This window comes from Pagrus major, chromosome 7 (assembly GCF_040436345.1).
Source record: "Pagrus major chromosome 7, Pma_NU_1.0".
Classification (NCBI taxonomy): domain Eukaryota; kingdom Metazoa; phylum Chordata; class Actinopteri; order Spariformes; family Sparidae; genus Pagrus; species Pagrus major.
The window spans coordinates 22,193,991-22,214,168 of NC_133221.1; the positions used below are offsets into that span (position 1 = coordinate 22,193,991).

Sequence of the window (20,178 nt, forward strand, 5' to 3'; positions counted from 1 at the left end):
TCTGTGTGTGTCTCACTCTCTCTCTCCCTCCCACCCCCTCTCTCTCTATGCGGACACGTGCACGCTCCTCGCTCTCTCCTCTCTCTGGATGATGCAGTCACAGATTCCTGTCTCCAACAGGACCCCCTGCTGACAAAACTGCCTGGAAGAAAAAAAATGCTAAATTGTCTTTTTTAACGCCAGATGCGGACATATTGTCGCGTTGGTCTCTGTTCTGGGGCGTTTCTTCGTTGAGGCAGACGCCAGGAGTGTTTTTTGGAGGGAGTACTATGGATGAGCAAGTGAAGAAAAGCGGCTGAGGATTTTGAGCGGTTTGGGTGAAACGGTCAGGCTGCCGTTTGAAGGTTGGTTGTCTTCACGTTACTTCACGACGACATCGAAGAGGCAACAGGCATGACTTTACAGTAGCAGCTCAAAAACAAATAAATCACCCTGCATGCACCTGCGTCTCTGCTTTTTACTCGGTAAAATCATTTCCAGCTGAAGATCGTGTTTTATTCGGATAAAGATGGCTCATCTAATACGACACAAGCTCACCAACAAGCTGACCAACGCGGCCCACACGGTGTCCAACAAATCCCAGGCCAAGGTCAGCGGGGTGTTCGCCCGGCTGGGCTTCCAGGCCGCGACGGACGAGGAGGGCCTGGGCTTCGCCGAGTGCGACGACTTGGATTATGACTACAGGCAAGGGATGCAAATGGATGTCCTTCAAGGAGAAGAGGAAGGGGGACACATGGAGGGAGAGGGGGAGCTGGATGGAGACAGCCACTACCAGAGAGACGGCACCGGCCGGAGGGCCTCGTCCCTGAAGACAGGAGGCTCTCTGGATGAGGACAAGCCCAAAATCACGACCTGGGAAGCTGGCTGGAACGTCACCAACGCCATTCAGGTACACCGTGATCACTTTCAGCCTGCATGTGAATGCTAAGACACCATGTGCGGCATAGATCAGGCCTGCAAGTGGACAAAAAGTCACCTTGAAGATTTTTCTTTTAAGGAGAAAATGAGAATCAGTGGATGCGCATCAGATCACACAACCCAAGGTTACAATAAGGCCGCGTGTTCAGTGTTGTCGAATAAAAACAGATTGAGCTTTTAAATATATTTGAAGAGTGCTAAATGTTATCAGAATTAAACGCAGGATTCAATTTAACATTTAATTCATGGTTTGTGAGTGAATCCGTCGCAGCCACTGAGTCTGAAAATGTATTTATTCAAATCTTTTTATCAGCGGAGCTGCAGGCAGGGCCTGCCTCACTTTGATAGCCCTGAGGCTGAATGGCACCCACGTGCTTATCAGCGGCTCTATCAAATTGAAGTTGTAATCAAATGAATTACAAAAATTCGTTTATAATTCGTTACATTTGAATGCTTTAATTCGAGTGGGCCTACAGCCTGTGCATCAGAAAGGCCTGTTTTCAAGGGCGAGGCGAGCGAGAAAATAACTGGTGATTATTCTGATGATGCAAACACTGGAGATGAACCAGCTGAGATAAATCACACATTTTGCGTTGCGTTGTTATTTTAATACGCAATATATATATATTTGTCTCTGTAATTATGTAAGATGTGAGCCGTGTGAGCCAGTCATCGCATGCCCGGGCTGGCTCGGCCTGTCACTGCGATGTGGGCCTCGTCCATTACCACTCAACTGCGCTTCTCTGTCCGCAGGGCATGTTCGTCCTCGGCCTGCCGTACGCCATCCTCCACGGCGGCTACCTCGGCCTCTTCCTCATTATCTTCGCGGCCGTGGTGTGCTGCTACACCGGCAAGATCCTCATCGCGTGTCTGTACGAGGAGAACGAGGACGGCATCAAGGTGCGCGTGAGGGAATCCTACGTGGACATCGCCAACGCCTGCTGCGCCCCTCGCTTCCCGACGCTGGGCGGGCACGTTGTGAACGTGGCTCAGATCATCGAGCTGGTCATGACGTGCATCCTGTACGTTGTGGTCAGCGGCAACCTGATGTACAACAGTTTCCCGGGGTTTCCCGTCTCCCAGAAGGCTTGGTCCGTGGTGGCCACGGTCGCGCTCCTGCCGTGCGCGTTCCTGAAGAACCTGAAGGCCGTGTCCAAGTTCAGCTTGCTGTGCACTCTGGCGCACTTCGTCATTAACGTCCTGGTGGTCGCCTACTGCCTCTCCAGGGCGCGCGAGTGGGCCTGGGAGAAGGTCAAGTTCTACATCGATGTGAAGAAATTCCCCATTTCAATCGGCATCATCGTGTTCAGCTACACCTCGCAGATCTTCCTCCCCTCCCTGGAGGGAAACATGCAGAAGCCCAGCGAGTTCCACTGCATGATGGAGTGGAGTCACATCGCAGCCTGCGTCCTCAAGGGCCTCTTCGCCCTGGTGGCCTACTTGACTTGGGCAGACGCCACCAAAGAGGTCATCACGGATAACCTGCCTTCAACCATCCGGGCTGTGGTGAACCTCTTCCTGGTCTCCAAGGCGCTGTTATCCTACCCGCTGCCGTTCTTTGCTGCAGTTGAGGTCCTGGAGAAATCCTTTTTCCAGGATGGCGGGAGAGCCCTCTTCCCTGACTGCTACGGCCCCGGCGGGCAGCTGAAATCCTGGGGTCTGGGCCTGAGAATTACCCTGGTAGTCTTCACCTTGCTCATGGCCGTCTTTGTCCCGCATTTCGCCCTCCTCATGGGTCTGACTGGGAGCCTCACCGGCGCAGGCCTGTGCTTCCTCTTGCCGAGCCTCTTCCACCTGAAGCTCCAGTGGAGGAATCTCCTGTGGCACCACGTCTTCTTCGACGTTGCCATTTTTGTTATTGGAGGCATATGCGCCATATCTGGCTTCATTCACTCGATTGAAGGGCTCATAGAGGCGTTCAGGTACAATATCCATGACTGAGAGCTTCAGAGATGACCTTTACTGAGTGGCGATGTCCTTAAATGCCGCACTCCGGCAGGTTGTCATGACGCAGACCTTATCAATCATCATGTTGACCACTTGGCATAGAAGCTCATGAGGAGGATTATTTGTGTGAAATGTACATCTTTTTATTTTGCCTTCGTGATAATGTGCAATAATAAACTCTACAATCATAGTGTAAAGTAGTTTACTCATTCCGGAAAACATGTTTTATGAGCTGGACAGAGGAACACAACCTCCGCATGACAGGGGGAGATTAAATATGCGGGCACTGACACGCCTGTCCAGGTATCAGTCTTCATGCAAAGTTGTCAAAGATCCAGTGAAAATGTCCGCCATGGGTCTAACTGTGAGTGTGTACGTGTTTATATCTGGGGAATGAAATATGTGGAATAACAATGGAGTGAATATGTTATTATTGGTTTTTGAGCTGCTAGATATATCATTAATCCCACATCAGAGAAAAAAAATAAGACCAAGGCACCCATCAGGTCAGATGGGGCCCCTTGGGTGATAATAAACCATGAATAACTTATGTGTAGTTGTTTGAACAGACTTATTTTTTATTTTCGGTTTGTTTCTGTGTTTTTATTTTCCATCTTATGCCTATAGTAGTCCTCGTTGGCTTGTTTGTTTTCTTGGTGTTTCAAGTGTCATTCTGGATGAAGTGAATTCAAAGTGCAAGCAAGTGGGTCCTAACTGTGTTATATGAAAATATGTCTGTCTGATAATATTCTCTTCCTATTGAACTTGTTAATTGTGATTTAATGGAACTAATCATGGTGTGTGAGACAAAGAGTATTTGTTGAATTAAGAGATAAATAAATCAAATATTTTATGGCTGGTGATTCTAATGTTTCCTTGAAATGTAGCCAGGGGTGACTGAGGGGCCTCGCTGCTCTGACTTTGTCTTTCGTTTCTCACTCTTCTGTTAAACTTCCTCTTTTTAAAAAAAAGAAGGTTAATTAAGCTTCCCCTTTCATAAAAAAAAAAGCAACTAGCAACTGCATTGTTCAAGTAAAGTCGGGTCGGTTTTAAAAACATTTTTTACAGATCACACATTTGCCTCAAGGTGCATGCAGCCACATTAAATTATTCTTGACAAGATGCAGAGGCCTCAGAAGCAGCTTGTGGCAGACTGTGTGATAACCTGGCACTGTTGACATCGACAACATAGGTCAGCTTGTCACCTCAAAGACACCTGTGAATTCAGAGAAGAAAACAGGAAGTGGGTGACAGTAGATTATTTTAAGTCTATATCTCACACCACTGTCTTTAATTCAAAGCTGATTGTTGCTTACCTAAAAAGGTAACATAAAAGCACATACTTTCATTTCCTTGTGCATGTTAGTGGACCCTGACAAGTCTTTATTCAAGATTTTAAAATAATTTCTGATCAGATGCACTTTATTCATATCTAACACTTTAGCTCCTACAAAACTGATTGTGATTTAACACATTTAAGCTCTACTAATTATTTGGTTACTACAGACAGAGCTGTATCAAAAAGTAGCTTCCTGTTCCTCAGACAAACCCAAACCAACACACCAGTCTCTCCCATGATGCTGTCAGCTGTCACTGAGTTTCACTTCTCAGCGATACAGGAAGCAAAAGCTGCAGTATATCCAGCAACTCAACGGCAGAGACACAGTGAAGAGGTTTGTTCAACGAGCACCAGGAGCTGACTTCAACTTGGCACTTTTCATTTCAGGTATGCAACATAATGTCGTTAAAGAGCTTTATTTTGAGTAACATGTCTGATTTTAGACTTGATGTTTCAGTAAAGCTATTGCTTACACCACAGGGGGCCCCCAGGAAAAATGCTTCCAGCCGTGATAGTTGGGCTCATGCTCCTGTCTTTGACTTCTGGAGAAAATCCTGCAGTACAAGTCATTCTGAACAACAAAGGACTTCAGTACGGTAAGGCAATGTGAGGTGGTGTAATTCACTCAATTAAGTTAATTCAAACACAAAATAAGACTTTAACAATTAATAACAGTTGATTGAGTCTTTTCATAAAGACAAACACATTGTAAGACATGTTTCATTTACAACAATCTTATAAAACTTCATGTGTGTGCTGTCTGTCATAGGAAAGCATGTAGGTGCAGGATGGATTCAGGATATTTTGGCGTCTGTAACTCTCCCTGACATCAGCGGTAAACACAGCATCGGCATCTTTGGCAGCGTAGGCTACACACTAACAGGGTAGGATTACATTTCTTGAATATAGAGGTGTCTTTTCACTTCAAGTTCATATCCAAGGTTGAGATGACCTCTTCACGATCAAACTTGATGAAAATGAATGAATGTAATGAATTTGAACTGAAAATCTTACTCAGATCTGCGTCCTCACACCTGTTTACACCTGTCTCTGCTCTCCTCATGTGCACTAGCGTCACCATAACACAGTGCGACTTTCCTGAGCCGTCTGTCGAGTTCTATCAGAACGCCACAGGATTCAAGACATCCGTCTCAGGCCTCAGTGTCGCACTAACCGGCGGGTGGATGACACGCTATGGCCTCATGTGAGTCTTCCCTAATCTCTGCCCTCCTTGTAAACTCCTCGAACCCCACAGCTGCTCAGTCAGGGTTTGTAGTGATGCTAATATGAAAGAATAAATCTTATAATTTAAGTGTATAAGCAACACACTCCAGTTTGAAATGATGAAATAGAAATATACAGTAAAGACTTAATGAGGAAGTGAGATTAAGGTTATCATTCAAGAGCCTATGTGTTCATAGTCATCTGAGGTCAGTTAGAAAAGGAAGTATGGGACATCATCCTCATTGTAGAAATTGAATTGACTTTTATGTCAGCCTTTAAAGGTTCAGTGTGCAGGATTCAGGAGGATCTATTTGCAGAAATAGAATATAATATTCATAATTATGTTTTCATCAGTGTATAATCACCTGAACTAGGATCTGTTGTGTTTTCATCATGAAACAAATGGCATTAGTTGGATGGGTTAGCTAATGTTAGCAATATAGAGAGAGATCAGCAGTTTATCACCTCCAACAAGGCAGTTATGAAGGATCAATATGCCTGCATTTTAAAAATCAAGATAAAGACAACATAAAAGTGTTGTGGAGTAACACAAGACTAGTTGTTGTGCAATAGTGCTACTAAATGCATTAAAAAATGCACATTCATCAATCCAATTAATAGTGAATGTGAAAGTAACATTTTATTGAGGATGTGGGGCAGAGGTCTGCAGTCTGGAGTTATAAATGACAATCTTTCTGTCTTTGTGGTACAGAGAAAAACCTGTTTTTTAACTTAACTTTGTTAATGCTTGAATTGAAGTGTACCAGCGATGATCATTTATCATTGTACAAAATCAGCATTACTATGCAATATATTGCACTACCAGTTTTTGCTTTATCGAAAATGTAGACATAAACAGACAAAAAGTTACAGAATCTCAACACATTTTCAAAACAGGCCTCCACTCTATTCTGGCTTCTACCACAAGCTTAATTCTTTTAAAGGTTATGTTCACCCAAAAATGAAAATTCAGTCATTATCTACTCACCGTCATGCTGATGGAAAGTCGGTGTCGTAGTTCACAAAAAAAAAGTCTGGAGCTTCACAGCAAAACAGAGCGGCAGCATTCTCCTTAACAACTGAAATAGATGGGGACTTGTTTTAAAACGCAAAAACTCTGTCTGAAGTGGGTGCATAAGCTCAACTGGTGATGAGGGTGTAAATCTTATCTTTCCAAATCAATTCGGGATCTCAAAGCTGCAGGAGACTTGCATTGCGTTGAACGAGCTGTATGGAGCCATTTGATGTTTTTTGGTTGTTTTTTTACAAGTCCCCATCTACTTCAGCTATTTAGGAGAATGCTGCAACTTTGTTTTGCTGTGAAGCTCCAGAAATGTTTGTGGACTACAAAACTTCAGCTGACTCTTCATCAGCATGAGCAGATAATAACTGCATTATCATTTATGGGTGAACCTATCCTGGTTTTCCCCTGTGGAAGCCCCCCTGTATCTCAAAATCAATGATTATTTACCATTTAAATAATATACTGTAAACAAGGAAGGAAATAAGCAAAGAAGAAAAATAGAATAAATTACTTTTCTTATACAATCACATGCTAGGCTATTATTACACTTGCTGTGTATGGTGCAGGTTGCATAAATAAATGTTTCCCCAACACCGATGTGCACTGACTTTGTTTGTTCTGTGAATTTTCAGACATGACAAAGGGACATTCAACCTGGCTTTATTTAATGTGGATGTGACCTCTGTCGTGGAGCTGGGGAATGACACCAACGGCCGTCTGTCTGTCAGTAGTGTTGGCTGTGATGCTCAAGTGGGAGATGTGGACATACAGATCCAAGGAGGACAAAGGTACAGTAGAAGAGAGGGAGAGAAAGATAAAATGGGTGACACTGATGTCAAGATATAAGCCCTCTATTTCTATTTGTCAATAGATGGTTCATCCAGAAAGTGGTGGATCATTACAAGGGGCAGATCACAGGTGAAATAAGGAGCAGTGTGAGTATTTCAGTCTTTCTCCTATCTGAACATCAGATAATACCAATGTAAAGGTTTTCAGTGGTGAGCACTACAGGACATTTGCCCTGTTCTTTCCTCCATAGATCTGCCCACACCTGGAAGAATCCATTGCAATGTTGGAGCAACACCTACAGGCCATGAACGGTACCACAACAGGCTACATTTTCATAAAGAACCTAATTACAAAACAAATGTACACGTTGAAGCCACTGACGCTCAGGCCACAAGTGACTTTAATTTGAGCCGGGTCAAAATAACAGCCAAGAATTAAAGTTTATAAATTGATAATTCGGTCTTCTAATGATTTCTATTCTGTTCAGTTTCCTTTGATGTGAATCAAGTCGTTACTCTTGACCTCCCTCTCACCGGCTTACCTGTTGTTGATGCTTCAAGTCTGAATCTGGGTCTTAAGGTAAGCAAACACACAGAAGTACTTTCATGTGATCTATTTTCAAATTGTGGAAGTCCCTTGATTTGGCAGCACTTTCACTTCTTTGAGAAAAGAAATATAAACACATACCCATGTCCAACATGCTCTGGTAACCGTGACTTATAAGCCCCATGAAAAGAAATATAAACAAAACGTAATCAACAGCTGTAATTGATAATCTGCTCTTCTTTAATTAAAGGGAGAGTTTTACAGTATCAAAACTCCTACAGAGCCTCCCTTTGGGGCCAAACCTTTCACGGTGCCTAAGCAGCCGGGCTACATGTTGTCAGTGGGCCTGTCTGAATTCACCCTGAACTCCGCCTCATATGGATACTACTCAGCTGGAGTGTTTCAGGCCCTCATCAATGACAGCATGGTAAGTACAGTATACCTGAAAAGACAGTTTGGTTTGAAGTCATGAATTTTTTATCAGTACACTTCATCCATCTATGATCTCCTCTAGGTTAAGCTTTGGTCACTTTCTTCCCTAAACCATGTTTGTGATTAAGAAATGTTTTTTTCATCATCTCAGATACCCCGATTCTCTCCTCTGCACCTAAATACCAGCTTAATGGGGCCGTACGTTCCTCAGGTAAGTTTATCTGTCTCAGAATAACTTTATGTCAGCCCTAGGCTAGGCTTCAAACATCATTAATGTAAAATATTACCTGGGTTAGGATTGCTTACTGCAGACCAAAGGGAAAAAGTGTCTCCCTGTGCAAGTGTAAAGGTCGAAACTTTAGACAGTTGACCTAATTTTTCTTTACCTTATGCTCTCTTTTGGACATTTTTTTTTCAAGAGCACTGAGAAAAACAGACAACAAGAAGGCAGGCAAAGGAAAATACCAAAGTAGTACAAAAACTGAGGACAAACCATAAAACAACGTAGAACAAATCAGGAGCACAGGCGACACAGGACCGACGCCATGACAAAAACAGATGAGCCATCAAAGAGTGAAGGAACAACACAGGCTCAAATACAAACTAAGCTAACGAGGGGATCAGGACCAGTAAGACCAGTCTTAACAGAAGTCAAACACAACCATGGATATCATATTATTTTCTAGTGTACTACATTTCCGAGGTTCTTTGTAAAATGGACTTTATATAGCTCTTTTCCAGCCTACTGACAGCACAAAGTGCTTTACAACACTTGTCACATTCATTCATTCACACACATTTATACACTGATGGCAGAGGCTGCCATGCAAGGTGGCAGCCTGCTCATCAGCAGCAATTTTGGGTTCAGTATCTTGCTCAAGGATGCTTCGACATGCAGCTGAGGGAGCCAGGTTTGAACCTGTGACCGTCCGATTACTGGACGGCGCTGTAGCTCTACCTCCTGAGCCACAGCCGCCCCAGGTTCTCCTTCACATACAACAATACAAACACTACAATAGCTATAGATTCTAGAAAGGAGAACTTGAGAACAGACATAAGGCTCGGATTTCCCCATGCTTGCATTTCTGCTCGAACCTGAGTTTCCAGTTCCTGTTTTAGTTCTTTCATGATTGAACTCAGCAGTTCAGCAACTGCAATCGATTGCGAGTTCTTCACTCCTGCACTGCTCTTCTTTTACAACAGCCCTGAAAAAGAAGAGTTTACCAAATTAGCAAACATTTATGAATGTTGAGCAGTAATATGTTAAAGTCTATATTAAGTGTAGTACCGCTGAAAAAAAGATTCCAGCCAAAATACATTACTGTTGCCACCACTAAGACCCAGACTGCCACTGGGATTAGTGTCTCCAGAGCTGCTTCACTGCATTTGTCTGGAGATGAAGCCTGAGGGGATACATGGAGATTAATTTAATGAGCAACTCAAACTGAACAGAATGATTTGACTGATGAAATGTATATGAAGTGACCAGCAGCAGTTTATAATGCGTAACAGACAATCGCCAAATAAAACTAACTAAAACATTTGAGCAGTTTGAGAAAACTGCAATTTTCCTAATTTTCTTTTATCATCAGTTCCCAATGAACTTTTTGTTATGTTTAGCCTGGGATTATAGGTTGATTTAAGTTTGATGTTGAAAATAAAAAAAGAAATTTGAGATGATGCTTCTACTGTTGGTTGCAGAGCAGGTCCTTACCTTGCTTGTGTTGTCCCTCCCAACATGTGATACAAAGACAGTTGAAATTAAATTACAAAATATTATTTTTAAAGTCACTGTTAGTACATACAGGAAATGGTGTTGGTCAAGCCCCTTTCTATCTCTAAACTTGATTAAGTTAATCAAGTGAGTATTAAGCAGTTATTAAAAGCATAAATTAGGGCAATAGTCCAAACTTACAATATCTCAGATCCTTGACATCACTACGTCGCCATTTAAAAATACTCACAGGGGAAGCACAGTTTGTCTGACCTTGGACAAACAAATAACATGAAATGTCTATGAGCATATAATCATTTAGAGGCCCTTTTTGACATCTTACTTGATAGTGTGTTCTTTAACATTTGGAGGTGAATCCCTGGACCGGTCACTCTCTGACGTGGTGTCAGACCTTTTATACAAACAGAGGTGTTTTTTTACATTTTTTTTTATCTACTATTAGTGCTACAGCCAGAACACAATTAAGTTATAAAAATCAACTTTGATATATATATATACATCATATCTTTAACATAAATTATGGTTGTAGTCCAAACAGTATCTCAGATCTTGGCCCATTTAAATCCAGTTTTTCTAAAAAAAAAAAAAAAAGTTAATTTACAGATTATCAATAGACATGAGTTCTGCCTTTTTGACACTGTAGATCACAAAAACATCCTGTAGATTGAGCAAAACAAAATATTTTCAAGTAACATATGTTCTTTTTAGGTAAAAATGTTTATGTTAACGACCCAAGCTGAGTGAAAAGAGAAATATTTCTTCTATAAAAGTCTTAAAATCTAGCTCATGACACTCACTTTCTTTTCATTTTAAAAACCACAGTGAAGAAGACGCTGGTTTTTTCTCTTGTTTTCTTGGTGCCGACGCTGTCATTCTGCTGACGTGCTCAGGTTCCTGTTGTCACCCTCGCCACACCTTTTGTCACTCTGCTGCCCAGAACAAACTCTGCCAAAACATAAAACATAGAAATTATTTTTAGATAGCACACTTTCCTAATTGTAAGACAGTTTTACAATATAATACTCAAAATCAAAAGGGGTTGAAATGATCCATACTTGGAAAGCAGCAGAGACTAACTGACTCTGAGCTCAGGTCTATCCAGCCTGAGTCATATGTCTGCTGGAACTGATGGTAAATTTAGAAGCTATGCTGCTGCTCGTAAAAACCCTCCCTCCCACCCACACACACACACACACACACACACACACACACACACACACACACGCACACACACGCACACACACACACACACACACACACACACACACACACACACACACACACACACACACACACACATGCACAACCATGAAACCACTGTCTGATTAACTCGACAGGGGTCCAGCAGGACAGATATTAGCTATGGGCCACTGTTGTCCAAAACGTATAGTTATTCAATTTACAATGAAATAAAATAGATAAAAGCAAATCCTCACATCTGAAAAGCTGGTCGCAGTTAATATTTGGCATTTTTTGCCTGATCAATATCTCAAACAATGTAAATTGTTGCAGATCAACTTTCTGTCAATTGATTATTTGACTTAATAGTATCACTGGGTAAAGGTGTGAAAGTAAAGCACTCAGCAGGCTGTTTATAGTCCCACTAACAGGCGTTCAGCCAACTCCTGTAAGAAACAGCACAGATACAGATGACAGTAACAGTATATCCTTACTGTATATAAATAGTTAAAATACGTAGCATACAGCACCTGACACACTTGACAGAAAAAAGAACTTGAGACTCACCTTGGACTTGGACTTCTGACTTGACTCTAACTACTTGTCTGCATTCATTTCATGCTTTCAGTTTAGGTTTTTAGTTGTTTTTTTAGTCAGTATTTGACTGTTGAATCACTTTGTACTCTTCATGAAAACATGATGTCCTCAAAGTTCTCAAAATATCACAGAATCAAATGTTTACCATCCACTGTCTTTGTCTCTGCAGCTTCCTAAGATGTTTCCAGGTCTGCTGATGAGTCTGCAGGTTTATGCCAGAGAGGTTCCCTTGTTTTCATTCCTGCCTGGCGCCGTCTATCTGGACCTCCAGGGCACCGTCAAGGCTTTTGCCATCCAGCCAAATGGTACCCAGACCCCACTGTTCAAGCTCAATGTTGTGAGTACTTACATCTCCCGGCCTCTTTCCTTAATTTACTCTTCATGTCAATAATGCATTAAAGTAGTTGCATAGTGGATAATTAAGTACATCCACATGTTTTGCAAGGACATAAATTATATTTTGCATAGAAATTATTATAACTCATAACAAGTCACTTCATATTAATGTAATCACAGATACATTTAGACTAGTGCTGACAGGATTCTTCAATCAAATCAGGTAATTAAGAAAAAATTGATGGAAAACTATTCTGATTAACAGTTTGAGTCATTTAGCCCACAAAGATACTTAACATTCCCTGAGATTTCTGACCTTTTCACAGACCAAACAAGAAAAAAACACAACTGACATATTTAGCGTAATAAAGATAATCACTGACCGCAGCTGTAAATTTAACCCTCTTTCTTTCAGGACTCACTACTCAGCGGTAAAGTGTGGATTGCTGACGGCAAACTGAAGGGCTCCATGGCACTGAACAAGTGAGCATCACCATGTTTAAAAACACACACCTGAGCCACCTGAGTTGGAGGCTGAAAGTAATCACACTGCTTCTTTTCAAACAGCCTCACAGTGACGCTGGCATCGAGTGAAGTGGGAACCTTTAAGGTACATGACACAAAGACTACATCATATTCTATGTTGATCACAGGCTGCCTTATGTATAAACAACCAAAGACTGAAGAACACATGCTGTTTCCATTTGCAGACTGATGCTATCCAACACTTTTTATTGATGGGATCGAGCTTCCTCATGCCAAAAGTGAACCGTGAGTTTTAGTTACATCTTTTTGTGTTCACTTCTCACTTCATGACTTCTACTTGAGTATTAGCCAGTGCTCTGTTAAAATTATTAAAACTCCACTGTAAGGGACGAAGGTGAAAGAGTAAAGGCTTATACTAAATCACACTCCACTCCAATCTGTTTGCTGTTGCTCCAAAACTATATGAAATCCTTATTTTGTTACTTTTCTCTCTGATTTGCGTGAGGTTATTTGGACAAAAACTGGCAGTGTAGGAAATTATTATTCCATCTTTGAGACTTTCTCTCTGGAAAAAGAAAAGCAACTAAATGCTGTTTTCTTCACCTAAATAAACTGAAACAAGACAAAAGGATGCAAAGATTCACAGATTCAACAAACTTGAGGGTAGAAAATACTTTACAATGTGCACTGTACATCTTCTTTGTGTTGACCTGGACTTTTCTGTTTCAGAGATGCTGGGTAAAGGTGTCAGTTTACCCAGAATGAAACATGCAGAGCTGGTCAACACAGTTCTGGAGGTGGATAAGGTCAGTTTTAGTTAAAGAACATACATTAATGCTTGGTTGATGTTCGGCTTTTTGAGGAATTTTTTAATTAATTAAGAGAAAAAAATGTCTGAGCTGACCATTGTCTTTACTCCTTTACTAACAGGGCTTTATAGCCGTCTCCTCAGATGCTCAGGTGTTGAAGACAGACTGACTGGCCTGTTTAACATCAAACATGGACGCTCTTCATCACAGTTCAAATTCATCAGCTTTAAACCATTGCACAAACTGGATTTGTCTGAAACCACATGACAAAAGCACTTACACGAGCCTTGCTACGCAGATAATCTAGCTCCTCAGGTCAACAGTGATTATGCCTGCAGATCAACTTTATAAATGCATATAAAGTGGAGGTGCACAGCCTAAAACCTGATCATTTTTCACACAATAATGTAAAAAATAAATATTTTTTAATTACATTGTGTCTCATTTGTTTAGAAATGGTAGCTGAAAATGTTTTGTCATCAGAACTGTCTTTTTTTTTTACATTTTGAGCTCATATTTCCACAAAGAGAAAAAGGGGGTTTAGTTGATTTTAAATGACTTTGCGTTTGATTTTTATGTGATTATTTTCTCTTTTAAATTCTTCCCATGAAGGTTTTGGTTTGTTATCACTTTCAGTGTGTAGCTGTTATTGTTTAACCTGCCACCAGAGGGCACAAAAGTTTCAAAATATGTACATTTAAAATCAAAATGTGCAATATGACTGTGTGGATTAGGATTATAATTATCTAGACTGTAATTTTTAAATCCATTTGAATTTAGAATATGAATATTATGGTTTATTTGCGTTTTCACTTAAGAATTAGTTAAGTGGTGTTGTTAAGTGAAATATAATTTAGTTTTGTTTCTGATACACATTATATATATCAGGTGAGAGTCTTGTCAGGAGTCAATTACCTGCTTTAATTGCAGGAAAAAAAACCTAAAATTAAACATTGGCAGCAGCATTATATAAAGAAATGCTCCAGAGCTATATTACCAGTCAGACGTAGTGCCCCTCTTTGTGCACTAGACAGGTTAAGTAGGTTTTTGGTGTGGCAGAATACACCTAAAGAGTTCAAGTGGAAGTCAAGACATTTCACCACCATATTCTTGAAACAATGACATCTCTTTATTTTTGAAACATTTCAGTGTGCACTCTTGAGACTGTTCACATTCTTGGAATGTAACACCACCAAAATATAAATATAAGCCTATTTACAGCCACTGTTCCTATAATGTTCCCCATTGAACAAAAAAAAATGATGCTTCATTCATGAGAGGAGACACTGTCTGGACACTGATTGGCTGATCGGTCAGTTATGCAGAAAACAAACAGACCCATCCCGAGCTGGATGCTGCGTGACAACAGTCAGTTAATTATGAAAAAGATTTTTAAAAGAAGCTAATTGGAAGTAGCTGTTACAAAGACCTACAGATTTAACTTTAACCATGACAGTAGAGCAAGATACTCACTGTGGAGGAAGACTTGTGAGGCTGAGCTCCCTTATTGTAACACTAGAACAGCTTTAATTGTGCCACAAACCCTTTTCATGTAAACTTTCATTTGTAGAACTGTCCTTATTAAAATTTCTAGAGAGAAGAAGAAAAGAAAAAGGAAGAACAAACATAAGAATTACAGGGTTGTTATGTGGCCTTCAACCTAATTTGGTCTTTATGAGCAAACAGGGAAACTGAACAAAGGTCAACTATGTAGCACCTGAGAGTCTGCTGTGGGATAAGAAAGGGAACTGTTGTATAAAAACTCCACAAGCAATTTAACAGCCTTCGTCAATGTTCACGAATGCAAATACACTATAAATAACACTGTCATCTATAGATATTATGAAGCACAGAGTGGGTTTGTTCATTATCATTAACAACGTTTATGTTTTTCAGTATTAAACCAGGTCAATTATTTAAGTTGGCACACACAGTAATCCTGAAAGTAACCTTCTAAAGCTCCTCCTGCAACATTGGAGAACGTTCACAGCACACTCATTTTGCAGCTGAAAATAAGTTAAACATTCAAGTACGCACATTCTTAGACTGTAACACTTAACTTTGCAGCACATCATCAGTGAGAGAAAACAATAATAAAGACAAGAGAGACTTTGAGACATGGAGACATTTGTACCCAGAGCGACCAGAAGAAGACCAGTTCACCATGCTGACATCTTTAGCAAAACCGACTCGCATCAGCATCAAAGGTAAATCAAACAAAAAGGCCCGACCCTGAGACTTTCAGTAAGTAACAAGCCTTGCTGGTCTTCATCCTGCACTTACAAGTATGAATTATACACACTCACTCAGAAAATTAGTAGACTTTCAGTGTCAGTGTCTGCTGAAGCAATGAAGAGTGAAAGATGAAGAAAGGAGAAACAAAAAGGAGGAAACTGATGAGGTGATGTGGAGGCACAGTGTGAATATTTTAAAAAAGAGCTTTAACATCACAAGACTAAGTCCTATGAGCTTCAAGTGCAGTCCAATTCAACCCTGTTTATTCTTTAAACTGTCATCAGCTCAACGCTCCCCGTCATTGCCCACAGCCGTGGTTAAGTATCATACTCATCGGCGAAGACTGCTGGGGGGTACGAACTGCGAGATCTTGTGATGTTCACACACAAACAAACAAACATACGTAGGGCCAAAGGATGGGGCTGTGGTTATTAGGCTGTGCTGGCAGGTGAGGTGAGAGGAAATGTCTGAGAGGTCCATCGGTTCTGCGGGGGAAGGCCAGGATCATTTGTCTGCAACAGCTGCTGCCATGGGCGCACGTATAGATCCACGAGCGGTCGCTGCCAATTCCTCGATTTCTGTGTTTAACCGTCTGATGACCCACTCCATTGCCTCCCGACCCTGATACAGACGGAAGAACAGTGTTACGAAACATAATGTGTAGAGACAGGTACAAGTCTATCATCATGAGGAGTTACTGTGAGACTTTAAGGGCAGCGTCACCTTGCCGGCATTGACAGAGATAGTCTTCGCCATGAGGCCCTCGAGGTAGCTGCTCAGACTGATACCTTTCACACTGATCAGAGCCTCCTGTGTCAGCACCGTCCTAAACACACAATCACAGAAATAAAGGTCATGAAATGTGAAATCTGTTTTTGTATCAATTTGATCATTTCTCAATTAAAACTACAAAACATTTTTGACAACATAAGCCATCAATAATTTTAGCAGTTAAACATCAAGTCAAAATATTCAGGTTCAAGCCAACTACTACTACAACAACTACTACTACTACTAATAATAGTAATAATAAAAATAGTAATACTGCAGAGGACATTAGAAGTTAATAAAGGAAAATTTAGAACCGAGTCATTTACTTTTCAGGATCCTGCGGATGTGGTTTGTATGTCAACTTCTCATCCACAGATACCAGGTTAGTGAAGGAGATCTGGATGGATAAAACAAAATAACAGTTGTTTTTATTTATGTTGTCACTCAGCAGGCATTTATTCCCTTCACTTAACAGCACCAACAGTGAAAACAGTCAAGGCAGGTGCATAAATTGGGAAAAACAGGAAAAACATAAATTTAACTGACAATCTTAACACCACCACCAAGTGGAATGAAGCAATTATTCATATTATGAGTTACATCTGTGTTTAACATGTACAGTGTCCGCCTACATCAGCTAATTCAATTCAACACCCCCTTGGATTTGTGGTGAAGTTTATTTAAATGCAGCCATGACTCTAAACATGTCTGATGATAATGACTCTCAGGGGAAGACCATGTGTATGCTTAGGAAACAAATGATATGAATTAAACCTCTGCCATATAAATGTGTAGTGTAGTTAGATGAATATCTATGAGTTTTAACAAACCAGCACATGACATGACATTGAACGGATCATGTGCCAAGGCTGACTAAGGAAAAGACTATGGTTTAGAAAAGGTTAGGACAAGTCCACACATGCACAGGTATTTCTTAAATTGTAGCTTTTGCTATGCATTTTGGCCTTTTGTCCACACACGTTTTAGGTCACTGAAAACAGACCTTTGGCAAAACTCTTCCAGGGTTAGGGTTAGGGTTAGGGTTGGATATTAAGATATTCAGAACCTCTATTTTCACTGTTTGGGAAAGCAGTCAATCAGGTGGACTTTTTATGACATTCTTACAAGAAAAAAATAATTCTGTTTTACCAGAGAAATACACAGTACACGAGAAAAAATAACTTAACGCCAAAGATATAATGATGTGTTAGTTGAAATAATTTGTAATGAATAAAATATTCCCATCATCAATCACATGTTTAAATATTTATTAACACTGGCACACTAAAATAATCCCTTCACAACACTGTCATGCAACAACTATTCTTATTGAAAGTGTACATATTAAGAATGAGAACTACTTACATTTGTAGATTTCAGCTCAAAGGTCTTCTCTTTAGGGTCCACCACTGAATGTTCCTGAACATAAGTGCATGTTCTTGTTACCCCGATCATCTGGAAAAGAGAGAGACAACTCAGGCTCGGTTTAAAAAACAACAACTGTTGATCGTCATACGGTGCATTTTAATTAGGTTTATCTATGACTTGCTCTGGCGTCAGGCAAACATTAAAATTGAGACCAAGGCGGCTGCAGCTTCTGGGTGCTGCTGTTGCTCTCAACCACAGAACTTCAATATATCTGCCTCTCCTGATCGAAGAGCTGATTTAGTACAAGCTAAATAGATTGGTTTGATAACATTTTAATAAACCGTGATCAGACTTAACCAGATGCAAGCATTTCTGTGACCTCTTGGAGTTGAAACTGTCCATCTTGACTTCAGCTTTTTCTAACTGTCCCCTTTTGCCACAGCCTACTCTTGTCAAGTTTCCGGGTGAGGCACAGTTCACTTCGAACAAGCCTATTATCAATCAAACTCAAAGCACCCTTGTAGCATTTCTTATCATCTAACTTACAGACTTGGCCATTGCCGGGAGCCCCCACTCTGTGCTGAGCAGTCTGGTGCTGTGTAACCGTCCCTCTGTGTCCACGTTTCTGTCCAGAACATCCACACCAAACACGCCGGGGTTCATGGGGTTGGGGTACTTCTGCATTGCTGCCTTGGTCACCGTCTCCCATGGATGGCTGTCAAAAACAACATTAACATTAGAAACAATGACTTCCTAAAGGCTACTTAACATTCTGGCAGGTGAAGATCCGTCAATGATAGCCAACTCTGAAACATTTACATTATAGTAAATGTGATGATGTCAGTGCCCTCATTTGCTTTGTATCTAGTTTTCATTGTCAATGTCATTCAGCCCATTTTCACTACTGAGGTAGGTAACCGAAAATACTGGATGCACGCAAACAAAAAGCTACCTTGAACACCATTCTTAAGCTTGATGCATAACATTCAAAAACGTCTTTCTTTTGCAATTTGCATCATGCAAACACCCCTTAAAAATAATGATGACTTTGTTTTATTGATTATACACAGAGACATCTGTAACAGCAGCAGCAATAACCTTAGCTGGTGAAAGGAGGATGCACACAATTTACTATTTTAGTAGGAAAAATGTCTCAAACTTCTGGTTGTGCAACTGGGTATGCATCAAAACATGTACAGATATACAGAATCCTCCCATATGTTTGACTTCATTCATTTGATTTAATTTGTCAAGTCACGTCATTCATGACAAAAACGTAAACATGGTCAGACTTGCTCTGCCTTAAAATGAAACATAATAATTTACTAAAAAATGGCCATGTTCATCGGTGCAGAATCAAAATGGAGGAATGACCAAAATATGAGGGCGGACTCATTTACGGACGGACCAGCCGTTTACAGGCAGGTGGAGGAACGCCCCCGCCGCACAGCGCAGACTACCGTCACCATGGATTAATCTAGAAACGAGCAGAAATGGACACAAATGTTCTGACCATTGTTACACACTCATTACTGCCCGGTGAGCAAAAATACACCGAAAAAACAGACGTGTCATCGTTATTTACATGGCAAGCTCTCTCCTCTGACAGCCACACAGACCGTTATGTAATGTCTATGATAGCGGTACATAATCTAACGAACATTAGCTGATTTTGTCTTCGTGATTAAGACCAAACACATGAACTGCAAACAAAGACCCCCACCTTCTAATAACTCGTAGCTCACATATTGCAGGAGCTTTCAAATTAAACACGGCATACATGAGTAAGCAGCTGACGTTACAGCATCAGTTAGCTGAAGGCTAATAGCAAAAAGCTAAACGTTAACTCAGCTCGCTGAAGCAGTTCAGCACAAATAACTGGTGTATATTAAAAAATAAAAAGCTTTAATGTTAAACATAATGTTGAATGGAGTTCACATTTTCTAAACATTGTAACTAAGTTAAACGGTTAGGCAACTTAGCCGTCCGTTCTTTGTGGTAAGTTACTTAACTTTTGTGCAACCTTAGCAGCTAAGGACGCTAGCAGCGGTGTCCCGGACAGTAAGGAGACCCCACAAAAACTTATTATACGAAAGGAAACCAGTTACCGAACAGAAATGTTTGTATGAGACATCATCATGGACAGAAAACTACTCACTTGAAAATGTGCTCTGACGCCCAGATCTTCATTTTATTAGGCTTTTCTGTCAGGGCTCGGGGAGCCGGCGACTAATGACAGCGTGACCGACGTTAGGAAGGAAGGAGGGACTGAAGGAGACAACCTTTAATGGAGCCCCAGGGGCGACTCTCCCCCTGGTGGCAGACACAGGAACTGCACACAGTAATAACATTGTACTTTTTACTGGTTTTACTCCACAACCATTATTTTATTATTATTACATTAAGATCCATGCAACTCTGTTCTTCGACATTAAAGGTTACA

General features: G+C 40.9%; 3 protein-coding genes across 3 annotated transcripts; 2 read left to right on the forward strand and 1 right to left on the reverse strand.

Annotated features, from left to right (window-relative positions):
- The first annotated feature begins 508 nt into the window (after window positions 1–508).
- LOC141000447 (vesicular inhibitory amino acid transporter-like) lies at window positions 509–2,859 on the forward strand. Its single transcript, XM_073471193.1, has 2 exons — window positions 509–889; window positions 1,672–2,859. Exons 1-2 carry the CDS (start codon window positions 509–511, stop codon window positions 2,857–2,859), a joined length of 1,569 nt encoding a protein of 522 aa, XP_073327294.1.
- A 1,638-nt stretch (window positions 2,860–4,497) lies between these two features.
- bpifcl (BPI fold containing family C, like) lies at window positions 4,498–13,795 on the forward strand. The gene is made up of 16 exons (XM_073470134.1): window positions 4,498–4,591; window positions 4,685–4,800; window positions 4,974–5,088; window positions 5,277–5,408; window positions 7,085–7,240; window positions 7,324–7,387; window positions 7,492–7,552; window positions 7,729–7,820; window positions 8,038–8,214; window positions 8,371–8,430; window positions 11,900–12,067; window positions 12,482–12,549; window positions 12,634–12,676; window positions 12,777–12,837; window positions 13,282–13,358; window positions 13,483–13,795. The coding sequence occupies exons 2-16, from the start codon at window positions 4,701–4,703 to the stop codon at window positions 13,528–13,530; spliced, it is 1,422 nt and encodes a 473-aa protein (XP_073326235.1). The 5' UTR covers window positions 4,498–4,591; window positions 4,685–4,700; the 3' UTR covers window positions 13,531–13,795.
- A 673-nt stretch (window positions 13,796–14,468) lies between these two features.
- On the reverse strand, window positions 14,469–19,994 carry LOC141000024 (PRELI domain containing protein 3B-like). Its single transcript, XM_073470639.1, has 6 exons — window positions 19,894–19,994; window positions 18,282–18,450; window positions 17,733–17,822; window positions 16,694–16,764; window positions 16,320–16,422; window positions 14,469–16,217 (listed from the first exon to the last, which is right to left on the reverse strand). Exons 1-6 carry the CDS (start codon window positions 19,923–19,925, stop codon window positions 16,101–16,103), a joined length of 582 nt encoding a protein of 193 aa, XP_073326740.1. The 5' UTR covers window positions 19,926–19,994; the 3' UTR covers window positions 14,469–16,100.
- Window positions 19,995–20,178: the final 184 nt, after the last annotated feature.

Coding starts and splice junctions, on each gene's coding strand:
- LOC141000447 (XM_073471193.1), top strand. CDS start 509: ATGGCTCATCTAATACGACACAAGCTCACCAACAAGCTGACCAACGCG. Junction 890..1,671: donor ACGTCACCAACGCCATTCAG/GTACACCGTGAT, acceptor CTCTGTCCGCAG/GGCATGTTCGTCCTCGGCCT.
- bpifcl (XM_073470134.1), top strand. CDS start 4,701: ATGCTTCCAGCCGTGATAGTTGGGCTCATGCTCCTGTCTTTGACTTCT. Junction 7,553..7,728: donor ACACCTACAGGCCATGAACG/GTACCACAACAG, acceptor TATTCTGTTCAG/TTTCCTTTGATGTGAATCAA. Junction 12,838..13,281: donor CCTCATGCCAAAAGTGAACC/GTGAGTTTTAGT, acceptor TTTCTGTTTCAG/AGATGCTGGGTAAAGGTGTC.
- LOC141000024 (XM_073470639.1), bottom strand. CDS start 19,925: ATGAAGATCTGGGCGTCAGAGCACATTTTCAA. Junction 16,765..17,732: donor TTGAGCTGAAATCTACAAAT/GTAAGTAGTTCT, acceptor TTATCCATCCAG/ATCTCCTTCACTAACCTGGT. Junction 16,218..16,319: donor TCTCTGTCAATGCCGGCAAG/GTGACGCTGCCC, acceptor CGTCTGTATCAG/GGTCGGGAGGCAATGGAGTG.